Below are 15190 nucleotides of genomic sequence, written 5' to 3'. Positions count from 1 at the left end.
CTTAAGGGAGTAGATATATTTCCTGTCTACCATGGTAAAACACTGAAATAAGGTAAAATCCAGCAACAAGGGGTCAAAAGCCAGTCTAACGGATGGGTAAATATGAGGCTTGTATAAGTAAAGGCATCCAGCCAAATCAAGAGACAAATCATTCACATTCACGTGACATTACAATATTCTAGAAAGTCCGTAGTATGACAGGTTTTTACAATTTTCTAATTTTGACTTTATTTGGTGTATTTATACCTGTTGTACATATAAATTATAGTTTTACACCAATCGAGGAGGTATTTGTAAAGAAAATATTGAAAAATCTGTAGAAAATGACTGCAGACCTGTCAATAATATGAATGCATAATTTACACAAAACTTTTTTTTTTACTCTCCAAACATTAATTCAACAAAATAAAGTCACTCTCATGCATTTTTATTTGTCAAATAAAAAGAGTGTGTCATTAGAGTTTTGCCCAGTGTTTGCTGGGTGATTTCATAGTGTGATGTCATTAATTACAAACAGGAAGTGAGATAATAAACCTGAAAAATTATATATTCTGTGAAAACATTTTTTACATTTTTAAAATTCCATATATATTTATTTTAACTGCATTTTACTTCAATGAGTCGTCCGACCTGTCATAGGCACTTTAACACTGAGCTGGAGCCAAGTCAGAGTATTCTATATAGAATTAGCTTTAACTGTCAGATTCCAGATGTTTTGACCTGTTTTTGGTTTATAGTATATATAATTACTAAGCCTATATCCAAAAAACAGGCACACAGCTTGCCTTTTCCATATCAGTATAAATACACTTTGTTTTCCCTGTGACTTCTGAAAATGGGGCCATTATTCAACCTCAAAAATGTGATCGTTAATAGGACATGCTTGTGGAGCCAATCCCTAACAAATGATAAGCTTCAAATTTGTGGATCACAAGATTGGATATTTGTTTCATAAAAAAGGGAATCTCCATCGCCCCCATCAAATTTAAAAATGTGATTGCAACCTTTTGAGTGGTTACGCAAAATAAATAATGTCATGGCTAAATGTTGGGGGAAAATATAAACAAAAATAAATCTGTATTACATTACCTTTCGGAGTCTGCTGTACGTGTCTTGCTCTCAAACCCAGGGAAACTGTTCATATCCACATAGCCATCATTGTCATTGTACTGCATCGTTGTTCGGTTTGGATTCTCAAAGAATTCAGTGACGGTGTGCGATCTGGTTGGCCTTCCAGGGATCTGAATATTCTCATACTCTCCGCTCATTGCAGGGATGTTTTCATAGTCGGAAGTGTCCGCACTGGGGAAGGAGATGGATCTGGGCTTGGTCAGGGGCAGTGGCATCATGGAGCGACGTGAGTGTTCTTTGAAGGACTCCACCTTTGAGACGCCTCGGCCATAAGATTTAAGTTCATCTTTCCTCTTCTGCTGGTCTTTGTAGAGGACAATGGTGGATGGTATGTCTGATGAACGCTGCTGGGAGTTCCCTATACGAGAATGAAGTTGAGGAGAGCTGCCGGTGCTCCGACGATCAAGCTCAATCACTCTTGACGGCCCGTGATGACTTGACTCGGAGGACGATCTTGAGGAACGAACACTTCCATCACTAAAGCCCTTTGAATCAGATTTTCTTTTGAACTTCAGTGTCAAAAAGCGTTTGAATGAAGTTTTCTTTTTCTTGTCTTTGTCGTTCGGTTCATGATGGATCAAGAGGGCAGGCGAACTCTTGGTTACTGGTCTTTTTGTGATGTATGCCAGTTCAAACGGTGGCGGGATGTCTACTAAAGATGTTGGCGTGGAAACCCCACTGGAGGAATGGTAGCTCTTTTGGGAGAAACTGCCTGAAGAGGTTATGACGCACGGAAGAGACATAGTATCATCTTTACGCTTTATCCTCACCTCATCTTTAGAAAATCCAAATCCAGCAGATGGAGATAACGTTAGTTCAGGACCATCAGCTGATCGAGACGATAACATGAAACGCCGAGACTTTGTGGTTGGGATGATGGTGTTGACTTTTGGCTGCTCTGATTCCTCACCTTTTTCTAAGGCCACAGTGTAGTAATCATGATTCTGATATTCTGGTCCTGTCTCTTCCGGGACCGTTTCTGGAACATATCCTGGGACTTTTCCTGAATAAGATCGTGATCTCGTGACTATAGACTTACGATCTAAAATCAAAAAGTTCTCCCCTTCAGAGTCAAAGCCAGCCTCTTCATAAATATGCTCTTCGCCGTCGGAGTCAGAGTCTTCATAGTAAGGCACAATATGGCAGTCCAGCTCTTCAATGTCCTCCTCGAAGGCCTCGGTGGTGTGGGCGAACACTACTCTGTTGGTGAGTTCAGGGGTGCGTCCCGAGTCCATGTCGGTCGGTACAGTAATGTTGCAGAGTCTGAGACGAGGCTGGCAGCTTCGTCTTTGACTTTGGGCTTGCTCTCGTTCGGCTGTTCTCTCTTTTGCACTTTTCCCTTTGATGGGTTTCTTTTCAGACTCATCCTCCGTTTCCTCGTCACCAATCTCAACATAATCCTCCGATGAGACACCCTCAAGATGCTCAAAGTCATTTTCATCTTTAGGGCAAAACAATTCATCAATGTCGGCGTACTCATCAGCTGACTCGCCAGCTTTGTCTCTCTGCTGGCTTGACTGTTCATTCTCCTCAGCCTCCTCATTCTCATCAAGGATTTGCTTATCTTCCAGTTCGTCCACGTCATCGGCTGACGCATAATAAGGTTCTTGGTTTGAAGCTTCGGCCGTTTGCACACTTGTAGGTTCATCATCGACGTTGTCCTGCCCCCACTCAGGGTCAGCAGTGTCACTTGTATCAATCGGGAGTGACTCGATGACAGAGTAAGGTCCAAACACATCCTCGGTGCTGGCAGTGAATCGAAAACAACCGGAAACATCCTTGGTGGCACGTTCTGGTTGCCATACCTCGATATCTCCGGTCCCCGCGGTTTCGCATGACTCGCATGTGTCACTAGCATCATCCCCCGGGCCAATCACGTCATATGTATACTCCTCTGTGACTGTGGGAAGCAGGCTGAATCCAAACTCAAAACCTGCCGCCTCTATCTCACCACATGGTTCAGCGTGATCAAGTTCATTGTCCTGGTTGAATGTTTCGTACAGTGTGGACACTCTGACTTCCTCTTCGTCCCCAGTGTCCTCCTCTGTGTCAGTAGTATACGGTAAAGTTGTGTGGGACTTTTCATCATCAGCAACAATGCCACCTTCAGGTAGAATCACGTCCTGGCATTCGTTTTCATCTTCTGAAACGTCTGCTTTGACCGTTTCATCAGAGCCAACGCTATCCCCATCGTTGCTCACATTCTCCACGTCTTTCTCTGCACACTCGTCCTCTCCGGTGACCTCGTCGCTGTGGCTAACCTCGGCTTCACACGTCTCCAGTTTGTCCTGTTTGTCTTCTGTGAAAAAGTGGAGGGCATCGCTGTCCCCATTGTTGTGGGTCAAGTCTCCGTTGCTCAGGCTGTGTGGACGTTTGGGCTTGGGCGCCACGGGAGGCTTGGGACCACGCACCGGCACGCAGGAGCCGGACATCAGCTTGGACTGCACAGTGATGGTCAGATGACTGCGGACTTTGGGTTGAGGCACGTGCAGTTCTTGAAGGTCTGTGTAAAGAGAAAAAAGGCAAAATAAACTACAATTAGTGTGTGACTTCACCACGCAATCCTGAAGCAAAGTGTGTGTGGCGGAGGAAGCACACTGAGCTCAGTAGTCAGTGACCTGCACTGGACATTATCAGCAGGAAAAACAACAGAGCCACAGGCTACTTAGAGCTGGAACAATAACACTGCACTGTCTGGAAAAAATGATACATACACACTAATTTTGGAATGTAAATTAAGTCTAACCAAAATATAGCTCATCAGCTTCCCCTAGTCATTAACTGTGTTAGTGAGGCAACGTAAATGAGAAGTTTGTAATGAAATGTGCTATTGGGCTCATTTATTAGAGCAAAGTCTAGCTGGTAATATAAGGTCTTGAAGTGTCATTTCTGGGATGGTGGATTAAGGTAACACACCCATACTTTACCACTGTGTACAGCCCTGCTCTTCCTGTTATTTAGTACCTGCCCTGACGCACATCCTTTCCACAGTGCACCCTGCAATCTCCGAGGGTCCGTTCTTGTCCCACACTTGTTCATATGAATATATTCAGAATCTCAATGTAACACTTGAAAATAAGACATCGGTGCATACCCAAGATGAGGACCGTAACACTTCTCCAAGAAACCCTCTGAAAGCTCAAAGTCACATTTTACAAATAGACTTCCTTCTGGCCATTCTTCCCATCTCGTAAAACACCACACACAAACACACTTTTTCTGCTAAACAGGTCCTTTGAGTGTGTCAAAGAACAATGAAGCTGAAAGGGAAGCACTGGCCCCAGTTTGACAAAGCACTCTACTCCAAACAACAGGATATAGATTATGCAACAAGAATTCAATTTAAAAATGGCTCTTGAAAACAAAAGAAGTAAATGACACTAGGATTGTGACTGTTCCAAACGTTCAGGGTGTGAAACAAATGGTGTAGTCATGGTGATAACTCATAATGAACTCATAATGTTGTTCAGATGTTCAGATTCAGTCACAAGTATATCATGTTTAAATTCTCAATTCACTTGAATTGGTTTATTTCACTAAGTCCCCCACAAATGGACTATATGCCCTGTTCTGCTTATTAATACGCAGAGTAGACTAACTGTACTTTAACGTTAAGTTAATGCGATGAAAACTATTTATTTTTCCTATGAACACTCAAAAAACATTATAATGTCGTAACATCGTAAAATTCCATTAGGTTTCAACACTATGTCATAAATGTGTAATTTGAATCATTAACGTTAAGGAAAAAAAACGGGGTAAAAAACATAAGTCAGCAAAATAAAGAAAAACGCCTAGCCTACTGATTCCTGTCTTCTAATCATCAAATATATTGAAAGTTGTTCAGCAAAACATAGTCAAAGTTTGTTGGATGCATTAGAATATAGTGACATGAGAGAATAACATATGGAACACACCTGCGTTCATGGTGGGACTTCATCATCCACGGCGCCCGCAGCTCATTCTCCTCATTTTTACCGCGACCGCCGAGTCCAATTGATGCGTAAAGTTAATCCAAACGCGTGCACACGTCGTCACGTAAAGTTACAGAAAGTGCTACTACAACTAATCATTCTATCTCTTTAGTCCGGCGTGAATGCCATTCTACATTCTGCATTTGTGAGACGCGCTTGTGTTTGCGGAGCAGCGGCTGTGGCTGGCGCTCGCGAGCATCTCCGGCGCACGCACTGGCGCGCTCCGCTCAGGCTCCGCTCCTCTGTAGAAACAGGGAGGCGCTGCTTCCCGGGGCTGGACAGCAGCGGGGATCGCGAGTGCGTTTGGAATGGATAATTGTAACATTGCAAAGGGATTGTCTTTCGTGTTTGCAAATGGTGCTTAATAAAAGCTCTTCACACCGGGCTGCTGCGCGCACATTTTATGATACATTATCCAAATATCCTTTAGAATGACCATCCACTGAAATCATTAAAGCAATCAAACAAAAAAAAATGAAGGAGCACTCAGCACAGTTGCCACACATTATTTTGGATTATGTACTGATAATAATAGGAACAATTAAGTAGGGATAATGAGCAGTATTTGCCATTATATTCAGAAATATAGTCTAAATCATTTGTTTGGGCAAATCTCATTATGTTGATGTGACACAAAGTAAAACAGGCAGAGAAATAGCCATTTTTTTGTGTGCACTGTATTCAAAATCAACAAAAAATATACTTATTTTCCTTTCCTGCATGTTAAATGCCTGTTTTCCTGATCTGATTGTGCCATAAATTGATTCATTTCACAATAACATGAGAATTAGTTATTCTGTCGATAGTTCTAAATTAATGGCAAATATATGTGTTAATACATGTTCAATTTGTAAACTAAATTGATCTTAAATGCCCCTCACAACCATCAATAACCTCAAATTCAGTTTAAAAAAGTGATGACAAGTGTACCCACAGACCTTGTTGTTTTCCCACCATATTTTGAGCACACTTTACTTCCTGCTAGCACATAGACTGGTTCCTAAAAGCTCTTTCCAAAGCCGTTCCTCGGACACCAAAAGCGCTCGCTATTGGCCGGGTTTCCTGGCCAGGCATCTGTTGCGGCACTGAATGAATGCAAAACCCTTAAAAAAACTCTCTTCATAACAGGAAACTGCTCTCCCTGCTTCCCGAACGACCGGCTACACTTCCTTAGCAACAGATGGGAAAGGTTTTAAACCCCTTATGGTTAACCCCTCATGGATGATTGACTGGTGCAGAGACAGCCGCGGGCCTCACAAACTTTGACCAGCGGGATTCGTGGTGCTTTCAAGGGCACTTTGTGGAGGCTGGGATCCTATTGGCCAACAGGGAATATGGTTTGACAGTTTTTGATGCTGGTTAAACGCCCACATATTGGGACGGGAATACCACTTGAGTTCTACCCACTTGAAGGTCAAACCACACAGCACACCTCGGGGTATAGCACGAGGTTGGAGCTCGAGTAAGTGTTGTACGGTTAAAGAATTAGCTGCCTCGCATCACCACAGGGCATCACTCATGGACTCACATGCATGATTTAGAAGATGGAGTATATTTGTTTTGTGTGGGTGAGTTACATTTACTCAGCTGCAGTATTTCTATTGTAAGTTTAGTAAAGCCTTTATAGTCCCCATTGGGTGCATGTGATAATTCCTTACACCAGTGACGCTGTATCTCAGAGCAGTGAACGACACCTCTCCAGGATATCTTATAGCTCTTATTGGTCTCGAGTACGAGTACGAGTACTAACCCTGTACGATAAGACAACTTTCTTTGTAGAAAAAGAAAATAGAGAATTCTGTCAACTGAATCACCCCTCATCCAAGTAGCTTCCACAGTTCCTCTGACAGATATATGATATAATATCTATCTATATGAAGCGAGGAGCTAACTATAGTTGTTTGTGCTCCTAATAATGCTCTGATTTGCAGTATCGTTTCTTGACCTGAGGAAGGAGTTGTAAATACCATTTCTGTTTAAAAACCTCTTTGACCATGCACTCTCTCGAAGTGCATTTTCATCTTTGCCTTGATTTGTTCTTCACTATAATCAAGGAGTGTTGATTTGAGATGGACATGCACGGAAATAATGTTTTAAATTTATGCAAACCGGAGTTTTCTTCCTTCAAACTGAGAATATTCTTAAAATAAGGCAAGAGTGCACTTTTAACCACACTGGTCATCTTCAATGAGTAAACTTATTTTGAATCAAGACTTTTATTACTAGTTTCAGATACTTTACTAAACTCATTCAAACTCCACAAACAGGTACCAAACAAAGGCCCCAAATACACGCAAAAACATTCTTTTTTATGGCTCATTGTGTATGATACAATAACGTGTTTATCATAGCCCCTTTTGACTTTCACAAATTAACCTTTCTGGGTTGTATGTATAACTATAGAAAGCGTTTCTCATCGCTGCCGACCTTTCCCCCGCAAAACTTTCCAACCACAATGACCTTTCTTTTTCAAGTTCCACGTCGTGCAAAATATGTTTTGATTTTGCTGCGTGTTAAAATGAACTGTGTTGTCATGCCGCTGCGGAGAAGAATGACTCCGGGAATAAATATCCCTCCAGATGTGGGACAGACAGTGAAAACATGTTTTTTTGGGACGGAGAACACAAATTTCCTGGAGTGACTGTAACTGTGCTCTTGCTACACCACCTGCAACACAACTGGACTGAAGTGAGAGAGAGGGCGGAGGAGGAGGGGGTGAAGAAAAACAGGCAGTGGTACCAAAAGGACAAGCGGACCCTATCTCCCAGTGTCGGCCCCCTCCATGTGCACACACCACGGCAAACAGGAAAGTGTCCAGTGGCTGTTCCCAAAGCTGAGACTAGCCACAAACCAATTCTTAATACTTACATACTTCATTTCTAACAATATCAAGACGTGGTGACATTGGACAGTTTATAGGATTGATAATCTAACACATTGTTATTTAGAAACATACTGATGGCGACCCACATAACATGCCCTGTGCTGGAGAAAGAGATCCCACCACATTTGAAAGGCCAAACATGTGATTATACCTTTTTTCATAGTTTTGGCCGGGGTGCAACTTATACTTATGTACTTATACTTATACTCCGGAGCGACTTATATGTGATAATATTTGTTATTTTCACACTTGCAACCCTTATTTCATACTCCAGTGCAACTTGTATATGTTTTTTTTCTTCTCTGTTATGCATTTTTTGGCTGGAGTGACTTATACTCCAGTGCGACTTATAGTCCGAAAAATACAGTATATGTTTTATAAAAAGACAATGCTCAATAGCTCAATTTTCACTGACTTTACGTGGCTGAATTCTGGGTCAGCATATGAATGAAAACCTGAAATGTTGGTAGCCTTTAAGACAAACTAAATCATGATTTACCACATCCCGTCCATGATCCATTATGATAGAAAACACATTTCCATTATATATATACGGTACATAATTGCAAATTTACATATTCAACACTTTCACTAATTTACTTCACCCTTTACCTTAATCAAAAGTGACATTGAACTGAGTGGTATGATTTGAGCCTATTCGACATCCAACTCGTTCAACAGCCATAGCAGCAATGTCGAGGGAAATCACTGTACTGTCTGTTTTACCACAATTAACATGCAGTCTTTTAATAAACAATGACATCTTGATATCTCATGGCCACTATTTTAATTTTTTTTTAATGGAAGATTGGATTATTTGTGTATTACGTTCGGCCACTGATCCGCCTGATCTCCAAGTGGAAACAGGCAGTGGTCCCTCCCTCCTCAGAATGACCTGAACACCTCTGTAATTGCAAGCCACAGCATTTGACTGAATCACTATTGACAATAGGCTTTATTGATCCCTGCACTACACAAACAGTGAGAGTCACCAACCGTGCTTCTGATGACCACAGCTGCCAAGACTGAGAGAGAGATTAGAAGCAGAAGAGACCCCAGGACAACAAACTTTAACTGAGAAATAATGTAAGTATTTCTAGTAAGTCAATGCAGTTGTAGCTATGTAATAATGATTTTGTTATTAACAGGTAGTAGGCAGTATTTAGTATTTACAGTACTGTAATGATACTGGATCTACATCAAAGCAATATCAATTATTCTATTATTCCCAAGCTGTGGTCCCTTTGTCCTCATACTGGACCGCCCACAAGACATTTACCCAACCGTTGGTAAGAGTATTTCTAATATTGCTTAGAGCAATAGCAAAACACACAAATACTTCATTAAACCACATCCACTGCCCAGATGATCTTTTAAGCGTAGGAAGCATTTGAGAGTGAAATAAGATGTCCGCATTGTAAACTTTCTTATCAACGCACACATGCGGTAAACAGGTGGACCACAGAAGTCAGCACTTCATCAAAACGCAGCCAAACCGGATTTCATTCCCCAAAGGGCCGTGGAGAATCAATGGAGCAGGCCTGGACTACTGCGGATATTTGAATAGCAAACGCACATTATATCATTACATTTCACGAATGCTGCACTGCTGCTGTCATCACAATATTTAAGGTTTCTCATATGCAAGCGTTTTTATACGGCAGGATACGACTATATATGGTGTCAATTTAACTCCAGACTGAGGTAAACAAAAGAAAAATACTCTCTTCTTTTTCACTGACATGGTATCGTTGATTGTTGATCTTTAATTGCAGAAAAAAGATGTTTATCATACCCTAACCCGAAGCTTTTATGTTGCATAAATGCATGTCTTCTTGCAGCTAAAACCTGAATTGTTGCACTCCTCAGAGACAATGATTTCCCGCGTCAAAATAAAAGTTTACCTATTTATGTTCTTAATAAAGCACAATAGCGCAGTGCAGAAATATATGCACTGTGAGGTTGTCAGAGCAGATTAATGAGTACTAGGCTTTTCCTTTGAGCCGCTGTGCGCCTCAATAGACTTTTAATGCATTACATATTTCCTCAATCTCTGTTGTATCTATTTATTTATCATTTTAATCGCCTGGAACGCCGGGGTCTCATGTGACGCCGCAGTAAATTCCCAGCTTGGTGTTCAGGTGCAGTTAATATCTAAACATGAGGCAAATTAAAGAGTGTGGTGTTGTTTGTGTGTGTGTGGGGGAGTGCACTGTGCAGCCGGCTTTAGGGGAGAATGAGACCACGACAACGGCCAAAGGCATTGTCAAGTCTTCCTGATTTTTGTCTACATAAGCACGTGTCTTTGGATGAGAGGGAATCAAATACTTTGCCACGCCAAAGCTGTAAAAAACAGAAAAGTGACACTAGTTTGGAGGTTAGAATTCTATCCTTGAATGTATTGATTGACTGTGGACCAGGTTTATGTTAATAGACCTATCTCTGTAATTACTGAACCTAATTTTATGAAATAAAAACAGGCAAAAATGTCAATGTCTTCTCTAAAATTCCACAAGTATTCAACCTTGAATACGTGATTGTTGCAGTTAAAAGGGCCACAAGATGACAAGTTTGCGGAGCCAATCCGTTACAAATAATGAGAGGGTTAAACATTTATGGATCATACATTTAACTGAGATAACTCCATCGGTAATTATGTGACATTATCAGCCTATTGTCTCAAGAACTTTATTGATATCACATTGGAGAATTTCATGTTACAGAAGCTCCTAATGCATATAAAGTGCAGATAGTGATTGAAAAAGAGTGTGCATGACATAAACTCAAGAGTCGACATAAATATGCATGATGCTACACTTTTGAATCACGCATAATTATTTACCTGGGTGCCGCAATGACAAGTTTGTAACTAATGACTTCAGGTGACTGGTGTGTGATGCCATGCTCACCCACAAAACAGTCAAGCATATATGTACTGAAGTTGTGATTTATTGTTTTACCGTTAACAGTCGCCAACTAAAATATAATAATTTAAAGCCCCTCACATTAATAAACCCCGTAAGACACCACTGACGTAACGTATTCATTATCAGGCTATTAGTCAAACTGAAGCAAATGCCCCGCCCATTCTTCCAAAACAATTACGTGCCTATCACCAAAAGGAAAACACATCTGGGGTTTTCCAACATTTTGTGACAATGCGTCTTTAAATATGTTGACTGATATGAGTTAGGGGGCTGTTTGACCCTAGAGTTGGTGATGTTTTTTGAGAAAAATATACAATAAAAAAAAATCTCTATCCTGTCTGACAGAACCACATCAACACAGAACACACGCTGCCTCCCATTGTGACTCCTCAGGCTTTTGTGTTGGAATAATTAAGTCTGTTTTAGTCAAGACGGCTCATTGACAGACAGGAAATGAGGTTTTGAGAGGGTCAGTTTTGGTAACACACGCACACCACATTCGTATTGAGGCAGAGAAAGAAAGGGATAGTTTCTTTGTTCTAGTGACCAGTGTAAGTCCGGGTCCAACAACAAAAATTTATTTGTGCTTTAGATCATTTAACTCTGATTCATTAAAGTGCGTAAACAGCACTGAAGAAAATGTTAAATTAACCTGGAAAACAAACCACTTCTCACCAATTCAATAATTTCTGCAATATGTTTGAAAACTGTATTTAAGTAAGGCAAGTTTATTTGTAGAGTACAATTCATACACAAGGACATTCAAAGTGCTTCACACAACAGAAAAAAGAGCGTTAAAATCACAAAGACATGAAAAAAAAAATTAAGGAAAAAAGGAAAGAGTGCAAAGAAGATCTTTTCAGTCATATGCACAGCTAAAGAAAACTGTTTTTAAGCTTAGATTTGAACATTGTCAGAGTAGAAGCCTGTCTCATATCTTCAGGAAGACTGTTCCAGATTCGGAGGCCCGTCCATGTTTAGTCCTGACTCTGGGCACCAGCAGGAGGCCCGTCCATGTTTAGTCCTGACTCTGGCACCAGCAAGAGGCTGGTCCATGTTTAGTCCTGACTCTGGCACCAGCAGAAGGCCCGTCCATGTTTAGTCCTGACTCTGGCACCAGCAGGAGGCCGGTCCATGTTTAGTCCTGACTCTGGCACCAGCAGGAGGCTGGTCCATGTTTAGTCCTGACTCTGGCACCAGCAGGAGGCCGGTCTATGTTTAGTCCTGACTCTGGCACCAGCAAGAGGCTGGTCCATGTTTAGTCCTGACTCTGGCACCAGCAGAAGGCCCGTCCATGTTTAGTCCTGACTCTGGCACCAGCAGGAGGCCGGTCCATGTTTAGTCCTGACTCTGGCACCAGCAGGAGGCTGGTCCATGTTTAGTCTTGACTCTGGCACCAGCAGGAGGCCGGTTCATATTTAGTCCTGACTTTGGCACCAGCAGGAGGCCCGTCCATGTTTAGTCCTGACTCTGGGCACCAGCAGGAGGCCGGTCCATGTTTAGTCCTGACTCTGAGCACCAGCAGGAGACCGGTCCATGTTTAGTCCTGACTCTGGGCACCAGCAGGAGGCCGGTCCATGTTTAGTCCTGACTCTGGGCACCAGCAGGAGGCCGGCCCAAGTTTAGTCCTGACTCTGGGCACCAGCAGGAGGCCGGTTCATATTTAGTCCTGACTCTGGCACCAGCAGGAGGCCGGTCCATGTTTAGTCCTGACTCTGGCACCAGCAGGAGGCTGGTCTATGTTTAGTCCTGACTCTGGCACCAGCAGGAGGCCGGTTCATATTTAGTCCTGACTTTGGCACCAGCAGGAGGCCCGTCCATGTTTAGTCCTGACTCTGGGCACCAGCAGGAGGCCGGTCCATGTTTAGTCCTGACTCTGAGCACCAGCAGGAGACCGGTCCATGTTTAGTCCTGACTCTGGGCACCAGCAGGAGGCCGGTCCATGTTTAGTCCTGACTCTGGGCACCAGCAGGAGGCCGGCCCAAGTTTAGTCCTGACTCTGGGCACCAGCAGGAGGCCGGTTCATATTTAGTCCTGACTCTGGCACCAGCAGGAGGCCGGTCCATGTTTAGTCCTGACTCTGGCACAAGCAGGAGACCGGTCCATGTTTAGTCCTGACTCTGGCACCAGCAGGAGGCCGGTCCATGTTTAGTCCTGACTCTGGCACCAGCAGGAGGCCGCTCCATGTTTAGTCCTGACTCTGGGCACCAGCAGGAGGCCGGTCCATGTTTAGTCCTGACTCTGAGCACCAGCAGGAGACCGGTCCATGTTTAGTCCTGACTCTGGGCACCAGTAGGAGGCCGGTCCATGTTTAGTCCTGACTCTGGGCACCAGCAGGAGGCCGGCCCAAGTTTAGTCCTGACTCTGGGCACCAGCAGGAGGCCGGTTCATATTTAGTCCTGACTCTGGCACCAGCAGGAGGCCGGTCCATGTTTAGTCCTGACTCTGGCACAAGCAGGAGACCGGTCCATGTTTAGTCCTGACTCTGGGCACCAGCAGGAGGCCGGCCCAAGTTTAGTCCTGACTCTGGCACAAGCAGGAGACCGGTCCATGTTTAGTCCTGACTCTGGCACCAGCAGGAGGCCGGTCCATGTTTAGTCCTGACTCTGGCACAAGCAGGAGACCGGTCCATGTTTAGTCCTGACTCTGGCACCAGCAGGAGGCCGGTCCATGTTTAGTCCTGACTCTGGCACCAGCAGGAGGCCGCTCCATGTTTAGTCCTGACTCTGGGCACCAGCAGGAGGCCGGTCCATGTTTAGTCCTGACTCTGAGCACCAGCAGGAGACCGGTCCATGTTTAGTCCTGACTCTGGGCACCAGCAGGAGGCCGGTCCATGTTTAGTCCTGACTCTGGGCACCAGCTGGAGGCCGGCCCAAGTTTAGTCCTGACTCTGGGCACCAGCAGGAGGCCGGTTCATATTTAGTCCTGACTCTGGCACCAGCAGGAGGCCGGTCCATGTTTAGTCCTGACTCTGGCACAAGCAGGAGACCGGTCCATGTTTAGTCCTGACTCTGGCACCAGCAGGAGGCCGGTCCATGTTTAGTCCTGACTCTGGCACCAGCAGGAGGCCGGTCCATGTTTAGTCCTGACTCTTGGCACCAGTAGGAGGCCAGTCCATGTTTAGTCCTGACTCTGGGCACCAGCAGGAGGCCGGTCCATGTTTAGTTCTGACTCTGGGCACCAGCAGGAGGCCGGTCCATGTTTAGACCTGACTTTGGGCACCAGCAGGAGGCCCTTCCATGTTTAGTCCTGACTCTGGCACCAGCAGGAGGCCCGTCTATGTTTAGTCCTGACTCTGGCACCAGCAGGAGGCCCGTCCATGTTTAGTCCTGACTCTGGCACCAGCAGGAGGTCTATTTATTTCAGTATTCGTTGGCTTTTCCCCTCAAGGTTAATGTAAATTTCCCATGAGATCACATCTTCTCTGCTCACTCAAGGTGACCTGTTTGTGATGCCACTTCATCAGTCAGAAGGACCATACCAAATATTGCCTGTGACAATCTTTGTGTTCAGTTCTGTTCCATTCTTCCTCCTGTTCTATTTTTTTTGTCATATTTCTCTTCTCGCTCTCCAGGGATGTTTAGGTCTGAAACTGCCTGGCCTGTGGTTTGTTGTGGTGGTCTAAGCTGGACTCCAGTGTGTATTCCCGTGTACATTGAGCCTTCGGGGGATACGTGCAGGGTGTGGTAAAGGGGGGGGTCACTACAATGAAGATGTACCAAGGCCACGATGGCTTTCCCCCTGCGTCAGCACAAATACATCGCTGCGACCAATTTTCAGGTGCGCGGCGGCCAAAATCCCCAACGTGTGTAATCCTGCATGCTATATATGTTTGACAATGTGATTTATGATAAACGCTGCTTGGTTGAAAGCCACTGGTTAAACTGGTGGACAAAATGGTGATCATGCATTAACCCAAAGACCTTTGAATTGTGTGCTCAGCTGTTTCAAAGTCTAATAATAGCTTAAATAAATTCAGAGGATGTTCACTGTTAAACCCAGCACATCTCCAGCCTTGTCACTCCAAAATATTCAGCTCTTTTTCTTTTTTTAAACATTTGATTTTATTATAACTCGCTAGTCACCCATACAGACATTATGGAATCCTTTACATGTTTCTAATTAAATCAAAAACAATTAAAACAATATCTTAAATCCAAATTTGTCTCTGGAATTTGATCATGTATAATGCATCATTGTTAAACTGGGACACAAATAAATCATAAATAAATCAATTTGAAAGTTCTGAAGATGTTATATACATACAGTAGTTG

General features: G+C 43.6%; 1 protein-coding gene across 1 annotated transcript in view; it reads right to left on the bottom strand.

The window, feature by feature from the left end:
* Positions 1-5228, bottom strand: part of fgd5a (FYVE, RhoGEF and PH domain containing 5a) — a 32710-nt gene extending 27482 nt beyond the window's left edge. Inside the window, exons 1-2 of the mRNA XM_072451643.1 lie at positions 5049-5228; positions 1090-3634 (exon numbers count right to left, since the gene is read on the bottom strand). Of these exons, the coding sequence (XP_072307744.1) occupies positions 1090-3634; positions 5049-5058 (2555 nt within the window). The 5' untranslated portion in view covers positions 5059-5228. The remainder of the gene's footprint in view (positions 1-1089; positions 3635-5048) is intronic.
* Between the last annotated feature and the right edge of the window lie 9962 nt (positions 5229-15190).

Source organism: Eucyclogobius newberryi, unplaced genomic scaffold (assembly GCF_026437365.1).
Source record: "Eucyclogobius newberryi isolate DKJ021-1_F unplaced genomic scaffold, fEucNew1.0.hap1 SCAF_19, whole genome shotgun sequence".
Classification (NCBI taxonomy): Eukaryota; Metazoa; Chordata; class Actinopteri; order Gobiiformes; family Gobiidae; genus Eucyclogobius; species Eucyclogobius newberryi.
Note: the sequence above shows the minus strand (reverse complement) of the source record. Positions and strands in the feature narration are given on the sequence as shown.